Below are 24,321 nucleotides of genomic sequence, written 5' to 3'. Positions count from 1 at the left end.
CTGAACTCCCCAGTGGAGTGTTTGGGGGGGGCCAGGCAGGTGAGGGGTTTTCTGATCCCTGAGGGGTGTCAGAGCCCATCTTGACCAGCTGGTGACAATGAAGAGCAAAGTGACCCATCAGGAGGAACCTCCCATTTGGACATGAACCCAAACCATGTGGGTGATGGAAGGCAGAGGGAGTGAAGGGCTCTGGGTCCATCTCCAGCAGAGCAGAAAATTCTTTGCCCTAAACTTGTCAAAATTCTGTGTCCCTTGAGCTGGCCCTGCCAGGACATTAGGCTCTGTTCTTTGAGAAATGAGGCTCTGGGAAATTCAGGTCCTTGAGCCGCAGCTCATTCACAGCAGTTCCTCTCCAGAGAGGGCCCAGGGAAGGTGGGGATGGAATTGTTGCACTGTGGCAGCTCTCTGGTGAACTGCTTTGACATGTCTGAGGAACTTTCTCCTTTCTCCTCTGGCCAGGTGAGAGGTAAGGATCTCCTAGTGTTCTCCACATGGAGAGGAGAAGAGGTAGTACACAGGGAGGAACCAGCTTAGGGAGGAGGATGCTGGTGCCAGATGGTTTGTCCAGAGCAAGGAGTGGCCCAGCCTTGGGTAGGAACCATTAGGATGATGCTTGAACATGGGCTGCTTCCATGGAATCAGAGAATAGTTTGGATTGGAAGGGACCTTAAAGATCCTCTTGTTCCAACTTCCTGCCATAGACTGGGATGCCACCCACTAGAAGGTCTTTGGGGCCTGGAAAGAAAGGGAGAAATGCAATATGGGGCTTCCCATCACTGATAACTCTGTCCAGTAACTGGCAAGAAGAGAAATACTCACCTGGAGGTATCAAAGACAGGAGAGCATGAGCTGGGGCTGCTCCCACCTTCTCCCTGCACTTGGGCTGAGCTGTGCTGGGGGAGCTGACACCAACCCAACCCAAGAGCCCTGGAAAAGCCAGGATTCTTCCTCCTGGTCCATGCAGCTGGAGAACTACAGCACCAATGGCACTGCCAGCAGGCAAGGTCTGGAGAAAGCCCTCCATGGCTGTGGGACACCCAGGGGAGGTGGCAGGTGACAGAGCCTTGGGGTTGCACTGTAGCCATGTGGTTGGTCTTGGCAACCACGTGGGAAGCTTGGTCAAGTCAATGGTGTGATAAAGCCATTTCCAGCAGGTTCCAAGAGCCCTCCCTGCTCCTGCAGCATACAGTGGGCTGCAGCTCAGCTCTGTAAGGAAGTTCCTTCTTCGCAGGGGATGCTTTGACTGTGTCCAGCCTGTGAGCCCACAAAAGCCTGAACCTTTGCAGAGGTTCTTGGCCTATGGCATCATTCAGTGTGCCACAGCAATTCATCAGGGGGCAGCAGAGCTTGAGGGGGCTCCCACTCTTCCCAAATTGCTTGGGAGAAGGTTTTTCCTCCAGTCCAGTAGTGGGGCTGGTGGCCACAGTCCCTGACCGGGTGGTTGCCGCCTGGATTTTGCTGCTCCTTGGAAAGGCATGAGGGACCAGGGAGCATGAACATCCCAGGACACAGCTGCTATGGGGCATCCCCTGCCCCCTCCTAGGGTGCCCCCAGCCCTGGTGCTGTGGGGCTGAGCCCCAGCCCACGTCCTTTCTGGCTCCAGCCTGCCCCGTGCTTCTCCCTTCTCCTCTGGATCGTATTTATTTATTTATACGGTGAATGTAATAAAACTCCAGCAGGAAACGGAGGCGATTCCCTGCCATTCCCCACAAGCCAGCCCTGGGCCGGGTGAACAAGGAGGCGCATTGTGCAGCATGGAGCCTCCTGCCAGCACCGAGCCTGTGGCTGAGGCTGAAGAAAGGGCTGAGTGTGTATGTGAGCACCGGGACCTGGTGCCGGCACCCACCCCAGGATGGGGCATCCTGGGGAAGAAACCTCACTTCAGGGGTCAAGTGGGGCTGGGGGTGAAAGGGCTCCTGTGCTGGCTTGGGATGTTGTCTGGGAGCACCTCGGAGCCTGCTTCCAGCACACGGAACCTCCTCGGCCCATCCTTGGGCTGCCAGGAAACAGAGGTGGGCACTGAAGATCAGCTGGGGGGGAACACAGTGGCCCCATGACCTGGCATGGGGCTGTATGAGCAGCTCTTCCCAGGGCTGAGCCAGCTGGGAGGGAACTCCAGCCCTTCACCTGCCTCTCTCAGGCAGCTGCTCCAACCTGCAGCTGCTGCCATTAGTAGGGTTCAGAGTGAATGGCTGTTGCCAGGGCTCACCTGGCTCTTGTCCCCCAGAAGGGGTCTGCAGGGGTGAGCGAGGTGGCTGAGGGTGGGATGTGGCTCAGTCCCAGATCCCCTTTGATGGGAGAGGTCCCCACTGCTGGTGTCAAGTGTCTCAGTGCCGCCAGAGGCTGAAAGCAGCCCCTTGTGCTGCCACCACACTCACCAGCTGAAATACTGGGGGTGAGGTGGGGACATTGTCCTTTCTCATTCCTCATTCTCCCAACAAGGGCTCCGCTGGGACACATCACTGTCCTCCTGCCCAATCCCCTGAGTCCCACAGCTGCATGTGGTCCCCATCCTTGTGCCGGTCCCTCAGGCTCCCAGGGATCCTGGGGTTAGGGTCATGCCCTGACCCGTGTGTCTCCTCCCTGCTTCATGTCACTGCTGTGTGAATGGGGATGTCACGGCCCAGGGATCCTGTGGCCAGGGCTGGGGGGGGGGGGCTGGCTGGCAGCAGGACCCACAGCTCCCCAGGTGCAGGGTGATGGGGTGACAAGGCTGCAGTGAGCATCCCTGGCAATGTCACACTTGTCAGCCTGTGTCCCTGAGTCCTGGCCACAGCATCTTTGCACCATGGGCTGGGTTGCAACCACAAACACCTGCACGGAACCAGAGGCCAGGAGGTGACTGGGGCACTGCCTGGAGACACTGCCAAGGGACACTGTTTGTGCTCCACCTGCTTGTTTGGGGACCAGATCCCAAAATCCCCATCTTCCCCCACTACTGCACCTGCCCATGGCACAGAACCTGCCCAGGGGCACAGAGATCAGTTGCCCTGTGGACAGCACAGTCTGTTGCACACGCGTGTGCATTGGCATCACACAGGATTGTGCCCAGGGGTAGGAGGAGCTCGGGCCTGAGGATCACTCCTGGTGGTGCTCCTGGTGTCCCCAAGGAGATGGTGGCCGGGGCGGGCGTAATCTGCCTCTCTGGCCGGGTGGGTGCCAGCCCACAGCCCCATGGATTGCTCCCAGGATGGACCCCTCCACCTGCTCAGCAGCCCATCTGGCCTGGCACTGGCATCCCTTTGAAACTGAAGCCACTGGCCTTTTGCACAGCTATTCCTGTGAAATTCTTCAGGAAGGGAAAAATTATCCCTCCCAGATCCCTGCAGGACTGTGCTATCTCCCACCTCTGAGCTGGCAGGGAGGGCACAGGGTGCCTGGAGCCCTGGCTTACCCTGGACATGGCCTGTCCTTGCAAGGTGGATTCTTCTCCCTACCCCAGCCCCTGCCTCTCTCTACGAGCCAGGCACTGGTGGGAACTGGAACCACTGGGGAGCTGGGGCTCGACAGGGCAAAGGCAAGGGCAGTGCTGGCATGGAGCCCCTCACCTCCCTGCAACAAGTCCTGCTGCTCTGGCCAAGGCTGGGCAGAGCAGCACCCACAGTCCTGCCACAGCTCCATCACCCCTTCCCAAATCCATTGCCCACTCCCCAACTCCGTCTTCCAATCCCTGCCCTATTACCCCCTCCCCTGCCCTATTGCCCCCTCACCTGTCCTGCTGACCCTCCCAACCTTCACTGCCCTCTCCCCAGCTCGATCACTTCTTCCCTGGATCAATCACCTCCTCCCTTGCCCTGCTCTATCACTCCGCTGCTCCATCGCCCTCTCCCAGGCTCTGTTGCCCCCTCTCCAGCTTCATCACCCCCTCCTCTACTCTACTGCTCCCTCCCCACCTCCATAACTCTCTTCCCTACTCCATCACTCACCCAGTTCCATTTCCCCATCCTCTCTCCCCTCCCTCTCCCCCACATGCATTGCCTCCTCTCTTGTTCCATCGCCCTTTCCCCAGCTCCACCATGCCCTCCCTTGCTCCACCACTCCCTCCTCTGCTCCATCACCTCCTCCCCACCTCCACTGCCCTCTCCCTGACTTCCACCAGGGCTGTCCCTACCTCTGGTGCCAAGGGGATCCCCCAAGCCCTTCCCCCCATGAAGACACCGTCCCCGCTCCCATGGCTAGCCAGAGGGGTACTGCTGCAGCCCCCCTGTACCCGGGGGCGGGCAGCCAGCGTATTTTTTCCCTCCATCCACTCCCCTTGCCGAGGCTCTCGCACAGGTTTCAGGCGCTGTTGACGGGAAGAAAGGAAATGGGGCAAAGCTCTGCCAGGAACCACAGGCTCCCGGGCTCCGGCGATCCGTCCCGCTCGCCTGCCTGGCCGCTTCGCGGGCAGGATTCCTGTGCAGTTCTGAGAGCCCTTTCTTCATGCTATTGATCTTGGATCCACAGCGCAGGGCCACTTCCAAAACCGTAAATCTCTCTGTTGCTCTACCTGGGGTTCTTGTTTTCACTGTGGGGCTCCCAGACCTGCTGGAGATCTCGGCTTCTGTGCATGGCCGGGATGTCCCCACTCCCGTCCCCGCGTTCCCCGGGCGTGCGGGCAGGCAGGGACAGCGCACTTCTCTATCAGGCACAGGCAGTGGGGCAATGCAAGGGCAAGGCTTGGGGTGCTGGCGGTACCTCCCGGTACCCCCTGCCCACCTCTGGGGTGGGATGAAGCTCCGGGAAGATTCCTTTGCTCTTTTGCTGTTGCCACTGCAGGTCCCTGAGGCTCAGGCAGGGCTTGGGCACCCCAAGGAGTACCTGAGGGGCATGGGGTGAGGGAGGAGCACCCCAAGGTGCAGGGCAGAGGTGAGGGGCAGCCACACCTCTACAAGGAGCTCCTTGACTCCAAAAATCCTTGTGTTGCTCTTGGCCAGTCTTCAGTAACAGGAGCCAAGAGCAACAGTTTTACATATTAAAGCAAAATTAAATTAAAATACATTTATTTGTGCAGCCCCCTTCCCCCCCCCCCCCCTTAACTTTTCACAGCCCAGGTTGGAGGGTGGGAGGACATCCAAGGGGGTGAACCAGGAAGGTGGGGCTAAGACCCCAGGTCTCATGCAGCCCCTGCCTATGCCCACCACCCATCCAGGACCCTCACTGGGCAACCAGGCCTGGGTCAGAGACGTTTCAGGTTTTCCAGGTCATGCTTCCCAGTTTTCCTTAGCAAACAATTCCCTGAAGTGAAGCCTCAGTGACCAGAGCTGTGTTTGGGGTGCCCTGGAGTGGTGGCAGTGGCAGCCTGGGGTCCCTCACCTCACACAGGACACATGCCCTGGGTCTGGGGGTGGAGGGATGAGGGACCAGGGAAATCTCCCAGCACACTGCAGGTGCCACCTCCATCCCCATCACTTTGCTGCTCAGCCATGCATGGCAATTTTTCCCCAGGACTGCACCACAGCACAAAATACCCTGAAACAGCCATTTCGTAGTGCGTGTGGCCCTAACCCACAGCACGAAGTCCCCTGAAGCTGCTCCGTGTTGCTGGGTACATGGGACAGTCACTTCTGGAACCACTCAGAGCTGGTGGCCAAGGTGACAAAGCCCTCCAACATCCCAAATAATCCCAAATATCCCCCAATAACCCTTTTCCCAGGGCCCTGGAGCCCAGTGTGCAGACACCCCGTGTTACAGGGAAATTCCAGGGTGACGCCTTATCTCCTCCTCCATTATGTGGCTGATAAGCGGCTCCCATGGAATTTCCCTGTAGCGCCGGACCGGGATGTTTGGATCCTGCACAGTGGGTGTCAGCGATTAGGGGCCGCGCTGACAGGTTGTTATGTTGTTACTAAAGAAATCACAGGGCTGTGGGAATGCCTGGGAATGGCGGGATGCCCGGACCCCCTGGCGCCAGCCAGGCACTGGATGCCGGGTGTCCCTCGGGACCCTGCTGGAATCACCCCTAGGGTGGACGAGCTGCTCCCAAACGGGTGCTGGAGATGGCACAGAGCAATCCGGGCTGACCTGGGATGGGCAGCTCCCAGGAGTGGGGGGCTGCTGGTGGCGCCTTGTGATGGTGGCCTGTGCAGCAAAGCCTGTCCTCAGGGGTGCTGTCACCCCCAGAGTGTTTTTAACACCTCCCTATGCCTTGGATGTAATTTGTCACCCTGTGAGTGGGACACTGGATTTTGGGGTCTGACAGCCCTGCCTTGACCACCCTGACTTGTGTCACCTCCCAGGAGCTGCCCTGGCCTTGCAGTGACATTGCTGTCCTCTGCCCTGTGCCTGCCCTGAATTGTCATTCAGCTGGGGACGTGGCTCTCCTGTCCTATGCTGTGGGCACTGGAGCTCAGCCATTTCCCGGAGTCCCCACTGTCCCACCACATCCCCAACCCCAGGGGCACAGGCACTTTGTGCCACGCGCTGTGAGTTCCCCAGTTCTCAGTGGTGGGACCGAAAGTGGCAGTTTGCGTTCCCAAACTGAGGGACTTCACCCTGCGGGGAGAGGGTCCCTCCCCCAGGGACAGCAAGCCCCTGGGGTGTGCCCAGGTGTGCCCAGGTGTGCTCAAGTGTGCTCAGCCGCTCACAAACACCCTGCAGGCGCACGGAGGCCTGGCAGCACCCTGCGGGTCTGGGCAGCGGTGAGGTCACAGTGTATTCCTGTGCCCAGGTGTATGTGTGCACACCTGTGCTAGTGCACGCCCCTGTGGGTGTGTGGACGTGCGCGTGTGTCTGTCTGTGAGTACATGCGCATGTGTATGTTAGTGTGTGTGCTTGTATGTGTGTGTGTGGGTGCATGTGTTAGCGTGTTTGTGCTTGTGTACCTGTGTGTGGGCATGTGCATGTGAACGTGTGTGTGTGTGCACGTGGGACGTGCACACGGTATGGACATGTGTGTTAATATGTGTGTGCGTGTGCACATTAGTGTGTAGATATGTCTGTGTTAGTGCACATTAGTGTGTGCATGCGCCTGCACGTATGTGTTAGTGTGTTTTAGCGTGTGATAATGTGTGATAGTGTGTGTGCGCGGGCATGTGAATGTAAGGGTGTGCACATGCGTGTATGTACACGTGTGTGCGTGTGTGTATTAATGTGTGACAGCGTGTGCGTGTGTGTTACGTGTGTTTGCACATGGACACGTGCTTATTAGTGTGTGCACGAGTGCGCACGTGTGCACCTGTACCTGTGTAGGTGTTTGTGTGTGTGTGTCTGGGGGGGGGGGGAGACTGCGTTTCCCCCGCCCGCGTGTCCCCAGTGCCAGGGAGCTCCAGTGCCTGTTCCCCGCGTGGGTCCCGCCCCCCGCCCCTCCCCGTCCCGTCCGCCCCCCCGGACACGCCCAGCGGGGCGGGGCGGGGCGGGAGCGCTCGGCGGGCGCTGCCGGTGTCGGCGGGCGCGGGGCGGCGCGGGGCGCTCGGCGGGGCCGCCGCCGCATGGCGCGGGCCGGGGCCGGGGGCTGCCCCGGCGCGGCGCCTCCAGCACCGCAGCGATCGGCCCCGTGGCGGCAAGGGCAGCGTGGCCGGGCGATGGCGGAGCTGTAGCAGCCGCGGGGCCGGTGCGGGCGGCGGGCGATGGCGGCGGCGCGGCTGCGGGTGGCCCTGTGGGTGCTGTGGCATTTTGGGGTGGGCGGTCGCGGGTTGGAGCTGGCGGGGCTGGAGGGCCCGCGGGGGCGCGCGGCGCGGTGCCAGCCCGTGGACATCCCGATGTGCCGGGGGATCGGGTACAACCTGACCCGCATGCCCAACCTGCTGGGGCACGAGAGCCAGCGTGAGGCCGCCCTGAAGCTGCATGAGTTCGCCCCGCTGGTGGAGTACGGCTGCCACGTTCACCTGCGCTTCTTCCTCTGCTCCCTCTACGCACCCATGTGCACTGACCAGGTGAGCGCCAGCATCCCTGCCTGCCGCCCCATGTGTGAGCAGGCCCGCCACAAGTGCGTCCCCATCATGGAACAGTTCAATTTCGGCTGGCCTGAGTCACTTGACTGCGGCAGGTTGCCCACCAAGAACGACCCCAATGCCCTCTGCATGGAGGCCCCTGAAAATGCCTCGGCTGCCGAGCCACATAAGGGACAGGGGATGCTGCCCGTGGCCCCCCGGCCCTGGCCACCTGGCACAGCTACTGAGGGACAGGGACCCAATGGACTGGGGGCCTGCGACAACCCTGAGAAGTTCCAGTACGTGGAGAAGAGCCTCTCGTGTGCACCCAGGTGCTCCCCCGGGGTGGATGTGTACTGGTCCCGGGAGGACAAGGACTTCGCCTTCATCTGGATGGCTGTCTGGTCCACCCTCTGCTTTGTCTCCACTGCCTTCACCGTCCTCACTTTTCTGCTTGACCCCCACCGCTTCCAGTACCCTGAGAGGCCCATCATTTTCCTCTCCATGTGCTACAACGTCTACTCTGTGGCCTTCATCATCCGCTCTGTGGCTGGGGCCGAGAACATCGCCTGCGACCGGGAGAATGGTGAGCTCTACATCATCCAGGAGGGGCTGGAGAGCACAGGCTGCACCATTGTCTTCCTCATCCTCTACTATTTCGGCATGGCTAGCTCTCTCTGGTGGGTTGTCCTCACCCTCACCTGGTTCCTGGCTGCCGGGAAGAAGTGGGGACATGAGGCCATCGAGGCCCACAGCAGCTACTTCCACATGGCCGCCTGGGGCATCCCAGCCATGAAGACCATTGTCATCCTCACCATGCGGAAGGTAGCAGGGGATGAGCTCACGGGGCTGTGCTATGTGGGGAGCATGGACGTCAGCGCCCTGACCGGCTTTGTCCTCATCCCCCTCTCCTGCTACCTGGTCATCGGCACCTCCTTCATTCTCACTGGCTTCGTTGCCCTCTTCCACATCCGGAAGATCATGAAGACGGGCGGCACCAACACAGAGAAGCTGGAGAAACTGATGGTGAAGATCGGGGTCTTCTCCATCCTCTACACCGTCCCCGCCACCTGTGTCATAGTCTGCTATTTCTATGAGCGGCTGAACATGGATTACTGGACGCTGCGGGCGCTGGAGCGCGGTTGCCTGCGCCTGCCCGGCCGCCGTGCCGCCAACTGCTCCCTTGAGGCCTCGGTGCCCACTGTGGCTGTCTTCATGCTAAAGATTTTCATGTCGCTGGTGGTGGGCATCACCAGTGGGGTGTGGGTGTGGAGCTCTAAAACGCTGCAGACCTGGCAGAGCCTGTGCAACAGGCGGCTGGGCATGAGGACGCGGGGCAAGCCCTGCAGCGGGGTCAGCTGTGGCGGGGGCCACTGCCACTACAAAGCCCCCACAGTCATGCTGCACATGACCAAGACGGACCCGTACCTGGACAACCCGACTCACGTCTAGAGGGGAGGGCTGCCTCCCACGCCAGGGGAAGTGGTCTCACGGGTAAGGGGCAAGGGCAAGGGCTGTGTGGGGGCAGGAGGGACACTCCCAGGTTTAGGGGGGCGAGGCTGAGGGACCCCCCCCAGCACCACTCACTGACAAGTAGCTGCTTTTTCCTAGAGGTTGTTTTGTTGTTGCTGTTGCCAAATCCAGTGACTCTTCTAACGCTTTCTTTGGGGGATGGTGGGGATGGGGCAGGGAGAGGAATAATCCATCCGTGTTTATTTAATTCTGTAATTTATTTTAAATTTTTTTTTTTTTTGATCATTAGCTGCGAGGAATGGAAAAAACAATAAACCCTGGATGTGTTATTTGATCCGAGCCTGGTGCTGTTTGTGGGGATTCCAGGGGGTCAAGAGCTCCCCCAAGAGCCTCCCCCCCCCCAGTTTAGGGGCTTTTGGGTCGGGCCAAGCTATACCGGGCCATGCCTCTCTCTGGCAGGAGCATGGTACCAGCGGGTGCCTCCATCCAGTTCCCCTCCGTGGCTTCCCTGGGGCCGGTTCTACCTCCCGGCAAGAAGGAGGAGGAAGAGGAGGAGGAGGAGGGTTTTCCTGTGCTGTCACACTTACGAATCATCTTTTCCACTCCATGCTCTGAAGGTGATTTGTGTCGGAGCCTCGGTGCCCGGCTGAGGGGCTTTGAGGGGGCAGGCCAGGGGCCAGGGAGATGGGCTGGGGGCACGGGACCTTGGGGCAGAGAGGGCTCAGCTTTGATGTCCCCCGCAGAAGCCCGAGGTGCGGGTAATGGAAACTTCTGGGCAGCTTTATTTATCCCCCGCTCTGGTTACAATCCCAGCTCGCCTTCCCCATTGTCCGGAGGGAAATTCAAGCCTCAGCTGGTGCTGGCGGGGCTGGCGGGGGGAGCCGGGGCTGGCGGGCACAGGGCAGACAGGAGGGTGACTCTGCTGGGGCTCGGAGAAGGGGAACTGCCCACCCTTCCCCGAGACATCCTGAGGTGCTGGCAGGGGCCAGCTCGTCTCTGCAGGGGTTTGGTGAGGCTGTTTTGCCCGGCTGTCCCCAGGGATGTGCCGGGGCTTCCCAGTGCTAGGGAAGAGAAGCAGGCAGAGGGCTGTGACAGGGGCATAGGCAGCGCAGCGCCTGTGGCAGGCAGGAGCTGTAGGGGCAACACAGCTCTAGTGAGGCTTAGACTTGTCCATCATCTCATTACCTGTTAATTAGCCAGCCTGCAGTCTGGGCAGCGCTGGGCCCCAGGGAGGGTCGACCCTTGCCCAGGTAGCAACAACCCAGCAACAGACCCTCTCTCCAGCATCCAACCTGGCACTCACTGCTCACCCCAACAGCCCTCGGCCCCCGTTCTGACGAAGCCCTTAGGGCTCAGACTATCAAACTGTGGCTGGAGGACAGGGGCGAGACTCCGCCCCAGGGCTGGAGTGGGGGCAGGGGCTGGAGTAGGGGCCCCTCACCCACCATCGAGCTGTGCCAGGGCTTTGTGCTGCGGGGACTGATGCGGTGAAGCACCTTTAATCTTCTCCCTGCCACCCCCGGCATGCCAGGAAGGCAGGAAAAGTCGCGTCACTGAGCTGAGAAAAGCCTTTTCCTCCCCCGTGAGCTGGTGTGAAGGTGCAAAGGAGCCCCCAGTGCCCATGTGGTGTCACTGGGGGGACACCGAGGGTCTCTCACCAGGTTTGGGTACCCCTGGCTGTGTTGGTGGGCATCCAGGCCCTTCCCCAGGCTGGTGGTGATGATGGTGCCAGGGCAAGGACCCCACCTGTCCCCAGCACTGGTGGGCTGCAGCCTCTGGAGCTCCCTTGACTGCCACAGGAAGGTTTGTTTTGGGCAGAGAAAAGGGCTGTGACCTGGGGCAGGAGAGTCAATATTGGCTGCGGGACAGGCTCCAAAGTCCAGCTGGGGAGCTGGGCATGGCTCTGGGTGGGGGCTGCCTGGGAAGGGGGCACAGGGCCACATGTTCTCCCTGTGTTCTGCCCCGGGTGCTAAGCTCAGAGCCAGCTCGGCTCACCTTGTGCGCCAGGCACGCGGCCCAGTGCTGGTGCCCGGCTGGCGGCACCCCTGGTGACAAGGCTGCCCTTGAGCATCCAGCGCTTGCCAAGGAGCGGCTGCCTCTGGAGCGCTCACCCAGATAACCCGTCCCAACAGGCCCCTGCTATCGGGCCCGAGAGGGGCCAGCGGCACCCACCACTGCCCACTATCGGCCTCGGCAGCCCAGCTGGCTCCACTGAAGGCTGCCAGTCCTGAGAGCTGAGCATGGCCGGGACACAGTTCCACAGAGCCTGTTGCAAAGCGGAGCTGTCACATGGAAGGACTGGCCCAGGAACACCACTGGCTCTTAGTCACAGCTTCATTCAACCCCGTGCTGTGGGGCTCAGCCTCCCTCTGTACCCCTGCCCCCTCCCCCCCAAGCTCATCCCTGCATCCCATCTCCATCCTCCTCAGAGCAGCCCCAAGGGCACCAAGCACCTGCCTCCGATGAAGCCCCCCAGCAAGAGACAAGTGGGGTTCAGCCCTGCCCAGGCCCCACAGGGCAGCCCCTGGCTTGGGGTGGCTGTGGAGACTGAGGTGGGATGGCTGCAGAGGGTGGGATAGGATGGCTACAGAGGCTGAGCTGGGGCTGCCAGCTGGGTGAGAATGGGCCCAGGATACCCTGAGGTCCTGGTCCATCCAGCTCAGCATAGAGGAGTCTCGTCACTCCTGGCTGAGCCATGGAGGTTATCCACCCTCACATAGATGGACACTCCCTCCAGGTTTGAGTAGCAAAAGGAAGGCCACTAAGCTCTGGGAATGTGCTCAAAACCCCATTACCTAGACTATTAATTAATTATTGAGAATTAAGCTATGAGGAAACCCAGGGGGCCAAAGTTGGGCCTCATTTTCTCAAGGCCACGCTGGAACTCCAGCAATCACAGGAGCCCCCAGTGTTTGTTGCAGGCAGTGGGTGCAGCAGGGCTGGTGATGGTGGTAGTAGGGCCCCGGCTGCCCGCCAAGCCCCCACACTGCCCTGCCAGGTGTGAGGACAGCTATTTATAGCCCTGCACAGGACACTGATGCCATGGAGGGACTGCTATAAAAAGCAAGTCTCCAAAAAGGTCTTGGAGCAGATGCTGCTGCGAGATCTCCGTGCTGAGGTCTGGAAATGTCCCAGTCACTCAGATTCACCCAGGCCCTGTTGCATGGACAGCAAGCCAAACCACCTCCTGTGGAGAAGGGATGAGGCTTCTCCAGGGAAAACAGCATCTGTCCATTGCCGAGAGCCTTCAAGCCCTCAAACCCATCAGGATTTCCCCGCTGAGCAGTATGGGGCGTGGTGGAGCACTCCCAACTCAGATCCAGAGTGAGAACGAGGATGAAGACACCCAGGAACCCTCACCCTCCTGGCAGAAACAAGAAAAGCTTTGGCCAAACCCTTTGTATCACAGCTGTGAGCTGTCACAAGCACTGGGGCATCACTGCTCCAGCCGTGCTGCCCTTGGAGTTCCAAGTGTCCCTTCTGGGCTGCTGGAGATCAGGATGGGGGCCTGGGACACAGCAGCAATACTCCTTACTGCAAGAATGGCTCTGGTTGCAAAACACACCCCAAGAGGAGGGAAGAGGCTTTGGGAGGTGAAAGAGCAGACATCCCAACTCCCCATCACCCTTCACAGTCCCTCCAGGGGTACCCAGTGCCACCCTGAATGGAACAGGAGGACGGACAACTGGCACACTGGCAACATGCAAGGGACAAAGACCAAGGACTACTCCCCACTCCAGGGACAGGCAGAGCACAGCCTTGTTCCCTTGTCCCTGGGGAGGGTGAGAACACACCAGCACAGGCTCAGAAGCTGACCTGATCCTGACTTACCATTCCCTTACCCCACAGCTCCATTTGCCCTCCAGAAATGTCCAATGGCAGCTCTGGGAAGGCAGAGGCAAGCCGTCTCAGACAATCCCACACCAACACAGGGACCCACAAAGAACTCACACAAGCCAGGTTTACAAACACAAGTACATAATGTTTATTCTTAAGTTTCCAATTTATTACAAGTACAGCCCTTTGCAGAAACCCCCTCCCCCCAAATGACACTGATTTTTAGAAAACGTGCAGTTCCAAAGGTTCCACCATATAGGACCTGCAGGAAATGTTCTCTAGGAAACAGGACAAAACAGCCTCTGAAGGGACGTGCGAGATACAAACATCAGTGCTATTCTGTGGGGCAGGGCGTGAGGCTGGGGAGAGGGAAGGGGCTGGAAACCTGCCTCATCTGCAGTCATCGACAGTCCAGAACTGAAAACAAATACCTGTTTAAAAAAACCCCAAACCTAAAAAGTTCACAAAACTAGGCTGCAATTTGTAATCAATGATTCTTTTCTTCTCAAATCCCAGGAGCTACAACAGCTGCTTCTGCTCTGTTATAAAACCAGCACTGAACAGCCCCGTAGCCCATTTATTCCAAATCAAACAATTCTGGGATAAGAAGTTCAAGCCCTGATTGTATGATCCAAACCTGTCATGATGGAGAGGAAGAGAGAATGAGAAAACAAACCTCTTTCTTAGGGAAAAAGTCAGCATGTGGGACAGCAGGAGCTGGTGCTGGGCCATGGCACAGGAACGAGGGTGTTACTAGAAAATGTCATGAGATTGTGGCTGAGAGGGACTGGGATCCCCCTCTCCTCCCCCCAAAGTCCCTGATGTAACTCCTGCTACTGGTAGGAAAATGAATTTTAAAGAGGGGGAAAATATAAAGCAAACACGATTTTATATAAACTGTACATGTGCCAAAGCAAGACAAGGGTATCTTACAGGTGTTCTTTGTACAAGATCACAGCTAGAAACAAGCCACTTTCAACTAAAAAATTAATTTAAAAAGTTACATAGCACATGTTTCTGCTGCTCCCCTGGCCTTGGACCTCTCCTTGGGCTGTGCAGACAGTCACACTCTCCAGTCTGCTGCTGGCACTCGGGGCATCCAAAGGGCTGCATGACCGCATGCAGGTCCAGGTGGCATGTACAGGTGGGGAGCTGAGCTCAGAGCCCTCCTTGGACTGAGACCTCCAGGGATTGCTCCCCAAGGGAAAGCAGGAGCACCCTGGAGCAGTGGTGTTGGGACGCTGGTGAAAGCCGGACCGCGGTACACCTAAGTGCTTGCTCGCCCCACGCAGCCCGGCATCAGGGTTCAGAATTAACACCATATAAATATATACATACAAGCCCAAGTAGCCCATTGGCCTGATGGCACCCAGTCCTTCTGTGGAGCAACACGACCCCACCCCTGCACCAGCTTGAGGCTGGTGTGCTCACATGACTGGCAGCAGACGGTCCCACGGCGCTCCAGCGGCTTGCAGAGGAGAGGAAGCGATTCATTCCAGGAAACCGACAGTGCCTGAGCTGGAGCAGGCTTGGTGTTCTTCTGCCCAGCCAAGCTTGGCTAGGCCCTCCCCCTGCCCTCCCACCTTCCCCTCCTGGCAGGACAGACTCGTGAAGAGCTTTGTGGATTTTGGAGGAAGCATTAAGTCATCGCCACTTAATGGATGACGAAATATTTGAGGAAATTGCAGAAAAATTAAAACTAGGATGGGCCCAAGGGAAGGCTGGATTAATAGAGAAGTGCCCGCTGCTTCTCAACTCCCTCCAGACAACCCATCCGACTGCCTGGCAGCACCAGAAGGCCTGCTCCAGCTCTGGCTCTCCCCCTAGCCTCCCCATCCCTCATTTCTTCCTTTTTCGCCCCCGGGAATGTTCAAGGGGCTCTGACTCACTGTCCCCTTCCTGCTCCTCCAGTCCCTGGCACCTGGCAGAGAGCTTCTTGCGCTTCCTGCGCACATATGTGTGGCCTGGCAGGTGTTTGTGCACCATGTCAATCAAACACTGCTCTGTCTTCTCCAGGCAGGACAGTACATGACTCCCGTTCTGGTTGTAGCGCTCGGCATTGGAGAACACCTGCTTCATGTCAGAGAGGAACTCCTGCACGGAGCGGTAATTGCCGCAAGAGCACTTGCTCTGCATAGTCTGGAAGTCCATGGGGTTGCTGATGACCTGAAAGTAGTCTTCAGCTTCCTCTGTGGTCACTGGCTCCCTGCCAAAGGAAGAGCCACAGGGATAGGAAGGGAATGCCGACCCCAGCACCACTGCAGAGAAGTGGGGTCCCCCCAACCCTTCACCCCTGTGACACCCCTGACCTGCAGCCCCACGGTGGTGCAACAAGCCCAAGCAGTACCTCAACATGATGTGTTACAGGCACATCAGCCCTATGGCACAGGAATGGGAAGGACAGGAGCCCAGGGAGCCGGTTCAGGCATGGGGAAGGTCATACCTTCCCTCAGTCATAGCACCTCAGTGCTCCAAAAATCCTGGAGGCGGCAGAGAACACCTACCTCCTTGCCCCTTGCCTGCCACCTCAGAAGGGCATCACGTCTTCAGTCCAGCTGAAGACTGAGAACATGGTGGCTTCTTCTGGAGCAGCTTCTTCCCACACATGACTTGCTTTTGGAAGCCTAAGTCTCCCAGGTGGATCTGGCAGGACTGTGCCACAGCCAGCCCACAGCCCCACACTGCCTGCGGCCAGTCCTGCCCGCAGAGGAGGAGGACGCCACTTGCCCTCACCTGAAGGGCCAGCTGAAGCGGTACTTGATCAGCTTGCCGAGGATCTCCTCACACTTCTGCAGCTCGAGGTTCTGGCGACGCGCTGTCCTCTTTGTCTGAAGGACCTGCCCACACAAAGGGTGTTGGTAAAAAGGGGGAACCTACAGGCTTTGGGGTTCAGCAAACAGCCCTGAGGCCAGAGGAGCTGCTTCTTAGCACAGCCAGGACATTTCTTCCCTGTGAGCATGGTGAGGGGCTGTCACTGGCTCCCCAGAGAACCTGTGGCTGCCCCATCCCTGGAAGTGTTCAATGCCAGGCTGGACAGGGCTTGGAACAACCTGGTCTAGTGGAAAGTGTCCCTGCCCATGGCAGAGGGGTTGGAATGAGATGCATTTAGGGGCTTCTTCCAAGCCAGGCCATTCTGTGATTATGACATGCAGCAGCCGCTTGGGTTCAGGACAGGAGCCCCATTCAGGAGCTTGATGGGAATGGCTCACGAACTGCCCAGCTCTCCTCTGGTGGCAGGCGGCTTTTTCAAAGTAAGTTCAAAGACAATATGGCCACAACAAGCAGCCAAAAAATAAATACCAGCAAATGGAGAATGTGAATTCCCTCTCCCTGCCTTCTCTTGTGCTTGTGGCAGGCAGCACCCGCGGCATAGGGAGAAGCACTTGTGCTGCTGTTCTGCCCTGGCAGAGTTGGCTGTGCCATTTCAAATCCCAGGGAGCAGCTGGTGCCCCAAGTGCTGCTGTCCCTGTGCAGGCTCAGCACAAGGTCAGTTGTGTGCCCAGGGACTCAGCACAGGTCACGCCCAGCATGGGGACATCCCCTCAGCTCGCAGAGCACAGCTCATGGGCCATCACTGCCGAGGAAACCTTGAATGACAGGAAGGCTCCACAGCAAAGGGCACTAACTATTCTGACCCAGCTCTGGTCTCTTCCCAGGACAAATGATAAATCCTGGCAGAGTCCTCTTCTCTGAGCCAGTGTGCTGTCAGAGACCCTGACCCAGCTGTTCCAGTAAGATTTGCCCCACTGGAATATCCCTCTGTGCTGGCTTGCTTGCCCTACAGTGTGTTAACACAGACCACAAGCCAGTCCCCCAGACCTAGCATGAACAGCAGTGAGCCCACAGACCATGAAAAAGGGGAGTGACAGGACACACCAGCACCGCTAGTGCTTGTCACGGGACAGACGGCAGATCTGCAGGGTGTTGTGATGTGGCTGTGGGGCTGGAGTATCCTCACATATCCCCCACTGCATGCTGCTCCCCAGAGACAGTCGCTGCAGTTCCCCCCGCCCAGCATGCACAGACTGCTCTGTGCAGGAGCCTATGGTTTTATTCTTTAAATGTCAAGTGAAACCTAAACCAGCCAAATTATGTCCTGAAAGTTGGGGAGTGACCATACGGACAACAACTGTCAGAAAACAGCCAAGGCTGGGGAGCAAGGGTCCAGCATTGCTGGCATTCCCTGGCCATCCAGGACCCCCCTCAGTTCCCCCACCTCTCCACAGACATATGGATACTATTTAAAACCCTTTAACAAGCTGCAGGCTGCCTGCTGCTCAAGGGGACAATGTGTGAAAGTGGCTGGGGAGGGATGCCTGGCATATCTGTACTCCATCTGCAGCGGGCCCTTAAGGATATGTCTTCTTTGTTAACCCAGCCCAGCTTGGGCTTCCACCAGGACTCAGGGTATTTCTCTGCAAAGGGGAGGGAGGAAGCGTGCCACCTGTTTGGTTTATAACCCATGATGTGAGCAGTCTCCAGGGAGCAATTTGGCTCTTACCAGCTCATCGATGTCTGCGCCGTTGACAGGTGCTGTGCGCTGCCGTGGTCCCCGCACAGGGTGTAGTGCCTGCTTCTTCCTCTGGTGCCTTCCCTGCCTCGAGGGGTACATGGAGCCCTGCTTGGCCCGGGCTGCCTTCCTGGGCCTCACTGAAACAGATAAGCCATGGGCTTAGAGGACTGGGTGCATCTAGAAGCAGACACCACCAGCCCTTTGCCTCCCACACCAGGCTGAGCCTCACTCAGGCTGGTGAGCCCAGGGACCACCCGGCCTCATGTCAGCTGTGCTCTCACACCTTCTCCAGAGGGGATCTGTGGGTCATCACCTCCTGCCCGAAGAGGCCATGGCTAGCAAAAGCCTGCTGCTAAAGAGTACTCACACACAGCAGATCCTCAAGCTCCGAGGGAGACCTGGGAGCTCCGGGATCATCCACTGCAGGTCACAGCAAACCCCTCTGCCTGCAGCACCAAGAGACCCCAACAACATCAAGGCTTGAGGGAGAGACAGAGAAGCAATGCAAGGACAGCCAGCTGTGTCAAAACAGCACTGCAACACACCCTCTGAAAGCACCAGGAGCAGAAACCTGGAGTTTCCTGTTTCCTGCTGCCCCTTTGCTCCTCACTGTTTTTGGGATGGGTACTTTTCCAAGTAGCCCACACAGTGGGATAAGCCAGCTGGTAAGGCCTCTGAGAAGGGAACTGTGTGCAGGGGGAGTGTCGAGTTACTGCAGCTGGGAGCTGCTCCACGTGCTGCAAGTGGGAAACAATGGGATTTTATTCCCCAAGACTGGGGCTGCCACATTACATCCTACAGAAAGGCACTTGCCTGTGTGAGTCTGCCTGTCAGAGCTCCACACCGGTGGCAATGCAAGCATGCTGACGCACTCCCTTGTCTTAAGTTTCTCCCATGACCCTCTGTATGAGGAGAATATGTTTGCCTTCCTAAGTCAAACCCCTTCCACCTGATCCCAAACCCTTGAGCAAGCTGTATCCAGCACACTGGATACCTCAGCTGCAGCCTCTGATCCAGCCCTGTCCCATAAATCATCGTGCTGGGCCCCCCGTGCTGGGCGTGTGGCGGGACCTCGGGACGTCCGCCTGCTGTCACTCCGCTTGTGTGTTAAGCATGCAGCACGTGCTAAATGTCTGACAATCCAACATTCTAGGTTAGATCCCTCAGGATAAACGCCATGAGGATCAATGTGACTTTTCTATTAAAACAAAAGTTTTCCACAGTGACCTTTCCATGCTAATGCTCTTTAAAGCCAGGGGTTGCATTTAGCACTTTATTTTTAGTGACTGTAACCCTCTTTTGCTATTGTTTGGAAAGCTTGGCTCAGCTCCTGCCTTGGCCATGCAACACAAGGCTGAACACATTCCAAGTGTGGACATGGATATGCCACAGGACAACAAGCAGCGTGCATAGCCGTGGTATCTGTGAGCCTGAAACCAGAATAAAGCAAGGGAATAAAGGCTCAGGCCTGGATGGAAACCCGCAAAAGAACATGGGATAATCCTCTGGGTCCCAGTCCCTGGATTCCACCTGCCCTGTTTAAAGACAACCTGCAGTTAACGTTATGTCAGTCAAGGACAGTTTGATAGAAAGCAAATGCTGGCAGTGTGCCATTCTCAGACTGAGCTTTTCAGTGCAGCAAGTTGCCCAATTGAGACTGAATCAAACTCCCCTAAAACCAAAGTGGATACACATACTAAATATGTTTAGGTGAAGAAGCAGACATTGAGGAGTCTAGAAAATAGTCTTTAATTCCTCCCAGTTGCCCAGGAATGCTCCAGTTATGAATCCCAAGTGGTCTCTGTACGCAACCAAAGGGTGCTGGTGGTCCAGGCCACACTACACCTGGAGCATTGTGCCTTCCCACTGGAATAAAGAGACGAAGTGCCAGTCCTCCTATTTCAAAATGCTTCCTTGCCAAATCACTATAGAAGTCCTGCACTCAAGGAGTTATGAACTGGTGGGAAAAAGAAAAGCAAGGAGACAGGGCTGTGGTGAGAGCTCCATAAGCATTTGAACAGCTTCCAGTGTACAACAAATCCTGTAGGCGCAGAGACTGCCAATCCCAGGAACTGCTGGTGCTGCCCTGGCTCTGCTGACCTCCCCACCCCACTGCAATCTCTGCTGACCCTTCTCAGCCCTTGGGACAGTGTCATCACTATTCCCAGGGAGTGACTGGGCAGCAAGCAGTTTCAATCTTTGCTAGTGCTGACTCCATCACAAATGACCACGGGTTCACTCCAGCTCCCCAAGTAACCACAGCACAGCCACAGCCTTCCCCTGTGACATCTCCCAGTCTTATACCTGGTCTGCATGGGGAAAAGCACAAGTCCCAAATAGGATCCGTATTTCAGACACTGAAAGCAGAGGGTTACTATTTTCTGTTATTTCCCGACACAGTCAAACCCTTACATTTTAGTCCAGCAACTTCATAGTCTTCTTCCTCCTCCTCTTCCTCCTCAGCATCTGGTTCATCAGAAGCTTCCTCACCTTCTTCACCTTCATCTTCAGCAGAATCCTCTGCATAGTTCCTAGAGAAAGGCAGGTATACATGTTTGTGGTACAAGAGCCTGGGCACCGGTGGCCCCAGGCCCCTGGTACTGTTTGGGCTGTACAACAAACACCAGGCTCAGCCCAAGGCAATTTGCTGTATTCCAGAGTAACAAGTTGTAAGCTACAGCTCAAAGGGCACTTCCCTGGCTAAACGTCTGGGCTGAAAATTCCCAACAGCTGAATCTGGGTATTTTTTGGTATTCGAGACACCATGGCCATGGGGCAGCAGATTTTAAGACTGTGACTGCTGTGTAATTACTCCTCCCTGAGAGGATGATCTGCTATTTACCCAGGTCTGCAGGCCAGGCCTAAAGAGTTTCAACAGGGGTCTTCTTCCTGCTGGACTATTTTCCTTATACTAAAGGAAACAGATTGGTTTCCTTATACTATGGGAAACAGATTGGTGAACAGAACATCAGGCTCCTCATGTTCTGAAGTCAGAAGCCACCCAGACTCCCTGCCCAGCACATTCTGGCTTCTCACCTGTATCTGTTCAATCATTCATAGAATCATAGAATGGTTTGGGTTAGAAGGGCCCTTAAAGCCCATCTTGCTTCAGTCCCCCTGTCATGGGAAGGGACACCTTTCACTAGACCAGGTTGCTCCAAGCTCCATCACTTCCAGGAACAGTGCAGTCACAGCTTCTTTGGGCAACCTGTGCCAGGGCCTCACCACACTCATAGGGAATAATCTCTTCCCAATATCTAATTTAACCCTGCGTTCTGTCAAGGAAGAATGTCAAGGAAGCCATTCCCCCTTGTAAATAGTCTCTCTTCATCTTTTTTGTGGGCTCCCTTCAGGTACCAGAAGGCTGCAATTAGGTCACCCCAAAGCCTCCTATTTTCCAGGCTGAACAATCCCAACTGTCTCAGCCTTCCCTCATTGAAAAGGTGCTCCATCCCTCATACCAACTAGGTGGCCTCTTCTGGACTTGCTCCAACAAGTCAATGTCCCTCCTGTGCTGGGGATCCCTGAGCTGGAGGCAGCACTGCAGGTGGGGTCTCATTCAGACCATTAAAAGCCAGCATGCACAGGCAAAAGGGGACACAGGCAAAGCTGCTGTGGGAGTCTAAATACCCTAGACAAAGAGGATCTTGAGCAATAGAAGGAATAAAACTTCCACAGCACAGGGGGTAAAAGATCTGCCAGGCTGACATTCTTTTCCTACCTCAGCCAGGAAGACAAGAGCAGAAGCAGATAACAGGAGAGGTGTTCCCCACCTGATGGCTCTGGGCCAGGAGCTGAGCAGCTTGCAGGTGACTCTGCCACATCAAAGTAACTATGAACTCAGGCCAGAACAGCTGCCTTGCAGCCCTGTCATTTCTGTACAAGCCTGAAGAACTCTTAAATGGTGTCCAGGGAGTAACTAATACTTTTAAGGCCATATACCACCTGCACAGTACTGGCTGGCACACCTTTATTGTGCTGCTGCTCTGCCAGGGAGGATCTGTTGGCTGCTTCTGCATCAGGTGCCATGCGACAGCCTCACGTCACTGACACACGGGGAGATGCAGCACAGTCACCACCACCAGCACAGGACACTCACTGTAAAATGCTTAAGTTCCAGTTTGCAACTCAAATAAACCAATCCAACCCCTTGCTGTCAGGAGGCAACTAGTCATATCTGCCACACCTCCTCAAATCATGTTCCCTTTGTCACATCATAAGGTGCTCCTGTCTTGCTAAGGTTATCAGGTCCAGAAAACCATTAGAATGGCATTTTGTAGCCTGATTTGTAGTAACAGAGTAGGGACTGAGCTGCAGCCCGGAGTAATGTCTGCTCTAGCTTACAAGAACACCCCAGTAACCCAGCCCAGGGACCCACAGAACTGCAGAGCCACGAACTACATGAAGAAACAACCCAACCAGCTGCTCAAAGGAAACAACAATCTTTAGTGCACCTAATTTTGGTGGGTGTTTTGCATGTTTTCATTTCCAAACCTGAGTTATTTATTAAAACTCATGAACTTGTACAACACAAGTGTGCTAAACTTACATCCTGAAAAAACTGCTTTTCTTTTGTTCCAGTGCTGCTTTAACTGGGTGATTTCAAACCTTTTTAAGGGGCTTTGCTCCAGGCTGGTTTGGGTCTTGTGAAAACAGGGCCGGGACTGTGCTGTGACAAGGCTAAGGGCAGGAGGGTCACTCACCTGCCTCGTGAGCTGCGCCGGGCTGTCGAAGGCTGGCACGCTGGGCATTGCCATTCCCCATCTGGGATCTCATAGAGCGCTGGCCGCAGGCAGAATAGGTGGAAGGCCTTGTTACACTCGTCACACAGGATCAGCTTGTCATCCTCACCTAGGAAAGTGCAGCTGACTTGTAACAAGGCCACAGCCTCACTCAACCTGAGAGGCAGAAGCTGCTGCAATGCTGGAGGGCAAGACTAAGCAAAGGAAAGATGCAGAGTCCCCTCTGAAGACAGGGACCCTTTCTCTGATGGCCTTCCTTGGGGATCCTACCTTCTGTCCCACCACTGTATTTATGAAGAGCAGCACTTAAAAACAAACAAAACCAATGCGAAGTCCCTCGCCCTGCAAGGATTTCGTTGGAGGCAAAGATAGAAACCTACCAAAGAGGTTTCACCCAGACAAATATGGGGAAAGAGAAGTTTGCTGCAAATATGCCCCAGAGCTGTAAGCTAAAAATGCAGCTATTCTTGTTCTATGTTCAGTCTGGTTAACCTACACCGTATCTTCTTTCTACTCAGGGTAACAAGGCTACACTGAAAATCAGTATGCAGCAGGACTAGTCTCTCTCTGTGCTTCCCACTGATGAAGGGAAACAGGGAAACAGTCCCGAGCCAGCTTTCTTTTACTGAAGTGGAAAAAGAAAGTGCAGAGGACTTTGCCAGCATGTCTTTCTCTAACATCTCAGCTCTTAGTTTCTGTGAAACTATCGTGTTAGTCTCAGGTGAGCGTGCCCCCCCCCCCTTTACTTCTGCCTAGAAACTCCTCTCAACGGCAGGTAGGATAGTTTTGGCACTGGTTTGGAATACCCAAGATTCCGCAGTGAAGGCGAATTTTGCACTGGTTAAGCCCTTATTTTTCTGAAGGGATGGATGGCAAAGCCTTTTGGTGAACAAAAGTTGCCCAGCAGTACCCCGAGCTCTGCCCGCCCTCATTTCCCACTACAGTTTCAGCAAATATAAAAGTGGTGAGGCAGAATGCACCACCAGGCTCTTTCCTCCAGGCTCCCATCCAACAGGAGAGGTTATGGCAGAACAAATACCAGCACCCCGTCTATGCTGGCACACCTTCTACTTCCCCCTCCACCTGGAAGACTCTAAAGCCCTTCATTCTACAGTGCACACAGAGAAAGTATTCCCTTGTCACCAGTTTGGTGACTTCCTCAGCTCACTGAGCAGTTCTGCTCCCACTCTGGCCTCAGAGCAGTAACATCCCCCCCCTCATTTTCCCCATAATAACCTTCCCAATGTCTCCTTGCTTGCTCCTTCTCTAAAAGACAGGATTAACTGACAAGGCTCAGAGACCCAAAGATCATTCCAAAAATGAAACTAGGGAATGGACAGTGGCACAAGTATTCCCGGAAGGATTTGTAGATGACTTCTGTCCAAGTACCCTAAACATCCAGGGGATAGCAGCTCTGCAATGCTCTGCAATACTGCGTACTGGTTACGTAAGAATGGTTCACTGGAGTCGGGGCCAAATGTTTCTGAGAGATCAATGCTGCTGACTGTAACTCCTGACATTCAGAACTTAAAATACAGCCACAGTCAGAGTGACAGACTACAAGGACACGTTGCCTAAGCAGAGCAGAGAGGTGACAGCATCCAACTGTTGCACAGGCAGGAATTCCGTGGGGCAGGAATGCGTACCTTTCTTGCGACACACTTTGCATCTGGCATTCTCTGCTGACATATCCCACTTGATACAGGCATCCAGCATCCCCAGCAGTACATGCATACGGGAGAAGGTCTGGGCCTCACGGATTGCTGTCTTCCACTTCTCCATGGCTGAAGCAACCTGCAGACAGACCTAACAGCTTACAACGATGCACAGACACAGCTCACTTCAGTCTAAAGATGTTTTTATATCCCTTAGCTGGGGCCCTTCATAACCAAAGCTCAACTCTGAT

General features: G+C 56.1%; 2 protein-coding genes across 2 annotated transcripts in view; one reads left to right on the top strand and one right to left on the bottom strand.

Moving 5' to 3' along the window:
- Positions 1–7,404: 7,404 nt before the first annotated feature.
- On the top strand, positions 7,405–9,563 carry FZD9 (frizzled class receptor 9). Its single transcript, XM_082294861.1, has one exon. It carries the CDS (start codon positions 7,548–7,550, stop codon positions 9,300–9,302), a length of 1,755 nt encoding a protein of 584 aa, XP_082150987.1. The 5' UTR covers positions 7,405–7,547; the 3' UTR covers positions 9,303–9,563.
- Positions 9,564–13,298: 3,735 nt separating this feature from the next.
- Positions 13,299–24,321, bottom strand: part of BAZ1B (bromodomain adjacent to zinc finger domain 1B) — a 45,130-nt gene continuing 34,107 nt past the window's right edge. Inside the window, exons 14-19 of the mRNA XM_082294932.1 lie at positions 24,062–24,209; positions 22,377–22,524; positions 20,086–20,204; positions 17,662–17,810; positions 15,894–15,997; positions 13,299–15,366 (exon numbers count right to left, since the gene is read on the bottom strand). Of these exons, the coding sequence (XP_082151058.1) occupies positions 15,000–15,366; positions 15,894–15,997; positions 17,662–17,810; positions 20,086–20,204; positions 22,377–22,524; positions 24,062–24,209 (1,035 nt within the window). The 3' untranslated portion in view covers positions 13,299–14,999. The remainder of the gene's footprint in view (positions 15,367–15,893; positions 15,998–17,661; positions 17,811–20,085; positions 20,205–22,376; positions 22,525–24,061; positions 24,210–24,321) is intronic.

Source organism: Coloeus monedula (assembly GCF_965178545.1).
Source record: "Coloeus monedula genome assembly, chromosome: 20".
In the NCBI taxonomy this organism is placed as follows: domain Eukaryota; kingdom Metazoa; phylum Chordata; class Aves; order Passeriformes; family Corvidae; genus Coloeus; species Coloeus monedula.
Note: the sequence above shows the minus strand (reverse complement) of the source record. Positions and strands in the feature narration are given on the sequence as shown.